Raw genomic sequence first — 2,706 nt, 5'->3', positions numbered from 1 at the left:
CCTGGTTTTTTACGTTTTTTACGGTAAACTTCTTGATTTACGTAATATACGTCAAAATCCTTGAAAGTCGTGAAATTGCCCAACCCTGCTCTTTGGCAAGCTCTTTAGTAAAAAATAAAGTACTATTTGTGACTAAACACTTTTGCGCATTGAAATTAGTACGTAACTCTAGCGACCCTAGCGGCATAAATCGCAAATAAAACGAAATATATGATGCCAAAAACATCATGAAACTTTTTTTCCTCCCAGATAAATATATTTCAGTGTATATATGTGCATGTACATAACAAATTATTCTACTGTAACGTGCTCTGCTTTGACTTTTCCGTTACTATGCTTTGTTCTTGCGTTATTAACTCAGGTTGACGGATCCGACATTTAGTTGATCATTGCCTTGTCAACTGTAGATGTTGCGGTATATTTCAGATAGTATACAGGTTTCTTATCTATGGATAGTACGAACTTCCCTGTAATTTTTCCCTCGGGCAAGGATTTCAACGCTTCATGATCTACGTTGAACTGGGAGATTTTGTATTCCATATTCTAAACATAAGAGAGAAAAGATTAGAAAATAGAAAAATTAAAAGATCTCGTGCGAACTTCCCGCGGAGAGGAAAAAAGGAATAAATACATAAGCCATTGTTTGCGAGCCTCTCAAGTAAACTAATTAAATTCTTGTAATGAAAAATACTTACTGGAGTAACTGGGCATGTTGTGGGAAACTTTTCAGATGGCAAGCCGTGAGCTACAATTCTCTTTCCAAGTACATCGTCATTCAATGCATCAGGAAGTGGTTTTTCGTAAATAAATATCTCTCCCATTTGTTCGTGAATCATGTCTACATTTACCTGTAAAAAATACGCTTTAATCGCCATGTCTTACAAAACCTTCAACGGCGTGTTCAGATTGAAGTGCCAATTTTGGGTGTTGGACGGGATCTTACTTTGTCGTCAAAACGGCTGCTCATAGACAGATTAAATAAATATATATTACCATGGTATCGCAGGGCATTTCTTTTTTTACAGGAACGTCGAGACTAAAACGTGTATCGTTGTGTATTGTAGAGCTCCATTCTCCCATGTAAGGATTCTCCTCGTATACGGAGTCAATTGTCTCTAGTTTAAAATATCCTCCAGACTGTAAAAACGAATTAAATCGTGACCTTACGTCTAAGATGTTTTCTCTAAACATTGTTTAAAGTGTACCATTAAAATAAACAGAAGGATTATACTTACGACCAATGTGCACGAAGCACCCAACAGAACGAGCAATAAAGAATGAAGGATTGCGCTGTTCATTTTGTCGACTTTTCAAACTCTAGTCAAGGCAGGAGGAAGAAATCCGATATTTATATGAATTTATTGGCTAACAAGATTATAAGCGCACGCAAACGAATCCAATGTCGCGGGTTTCGCGTGAGAATTTTCAATTTGAAATATGTTATGTATTTCAGGGAGGAAACGATACCCGCGGTAATTAACAGGAAACGGAAATGTGACTTCCGTTTTGAGATTTTAAATCATCGTGAGCGTTAAATCTATTCGTGAGACGATCTTTAGATAATTGCAATAAGCCGGGAGTTCCGCTCGATGGATCAATTTATTATTACATTCGGCGCGTATTTTGGAAGGAGTAATAATCTTGCGTTATAAGTTTCTCGTGAATGTTTCGGAGAAAATGTGAAATTCAATGCGATGAATTTTCATTTATTTTTATTCGTGAAATTGTGAGAATTTCTGGGCGTATATTATGTATTTTTGACGAGCGCACTCACTTCTCGCACTTCCATCTCACGTGGGTTTATTCGCCGAATTACGTACTCGCTATATGAAAGAACACTGGTGATCACCAACACTTCCGGTCTAGTAATATTGCAAATAAAGGTATATACCTTGTAAATCGAACATTGTTGAAAGGTGTCGGTTATAGGCAGGAAAGGCGGGAAGGTGGAAAGCCGTCAAAAGTAAAGAAGAGGACCCGAATCTATTCATATTTTTTAAATATGTATTACATTCATATTTACATGTACTATAATTAGAAGTTCAGCAATATAATTTTCTTATCATGTTATGTAAGTATGAATTATTTAACAGTTTTCAATGTTTAATAATGTAATATAACCTCGCAATAACAAAAACTAACCTGTACATCCTATTAAATTCTCTTTTTTCTCACGAAGATGGGTCTGAGGCATCACGTAATTCCTTTCTTCTTCTAATAAGGTTATTATTACATCCCCGAATACGATTGTTGCCAAAAATCAAAACACTCAGGAAGTTTTCCATTTTGAATTTTGGTGTCACAATCCGTGGAAGATGGCGTTCACGGCGCTTATTTTTCTATCTTTTCTTGTATGCTTCACCATTTCGCTTAACAATTTGTCCCGAGTCAGTTCATACGAATGGTCTCGCATTTTCGCCACCAAAAATGTTCCGTAATACCGTCAGCTACTCATTTTTCACATTTTCGCTCAATCTGCTTTACGTAATTGACCCCTGTAAAGAGATAAGCCGGGAGATAGAGAGATGCAGAGATGAGTTGGGAGATTGCTCACGGGCAGGGTCGCGCGATCGCATCGTGTGCTGCCCTCTGGTTTCGTAGGTTTCGCTACCGTAGACGCAATTCGCATCGCGTAAAAAATTCACAAACATCCTTTAATATATTTTAACATCTTCTACCAACAAGTGCAGCAAGCTCGATTTCGAT

General features: G+C 37.2%; 1 protein-coding gene across 1 annotated transcript; it reads right to left on the bottom strand.

The window, feature by feature from the left end:
* Positions 1–234: 234 nt before the first annotated feature.
* Positions 235–1,344, bottom strand: LOC105702213. The gene is made up of 4 exons (XM_012429595.2): positions 1,236–1,344; positions 994–1,137; positions 696–848; positions 235–543 (listed from the first exon to the last, which is right to left on the bottom strand). Exons 1-4 carry the CDS (start codon positions 1,296–1,298, stop codon positions 379–381), a joined length of 525 nt encoding a protein of 174 aa, XP_012285018.1. The 5' UTR covers positions 1,299–1,344; the 3' UTR covers positions 235–378.
* Between the last annotated feature and the right edge of the window lie 1,362 nt (positions 1,345–2,706).

This window comes from Orussus abietinus, unplaced genomic scaffold (genome assembly GCF_000612105.2).
Source record: "Orussus abietinus isolate OABI.00-Male unplaced genomic scaffold, Oabi_2.0 scaffold1493, whole genome shotgun sequence".
Lineage (NCBI taxonomy): Eukaryota > Metazoa > Arthropoda > Insecta > Hymenoptera > Orussidae > Orussus > Orussus abietinus.
This window is presented reverse-complemented; position numbering and strand designations above follow the sequence as displayed.

Coding starts and splice junctions, on each gene's coding strand:
- LOC105702213 (XM_012429595.2), bottom strand. CDS start 1,298: ATGAACAGCGCAATCCTTCATTCTTTATTGCTCGTTCTGTTGGGTGCT. Junction 1,138..1,235: donor GTGCTTCGTGCACATTGGTC/GTAAGTATAATC, acceptor TCGTTTTTACAG/TCTGGAGGATATTTTAAACT. Junction 544..695: donor CAACATGCCCAGTTACTCCA/GTAAGTATTTTT, acceptor TCTTATGTTTAG/AATATGGAATACAAAATCTC.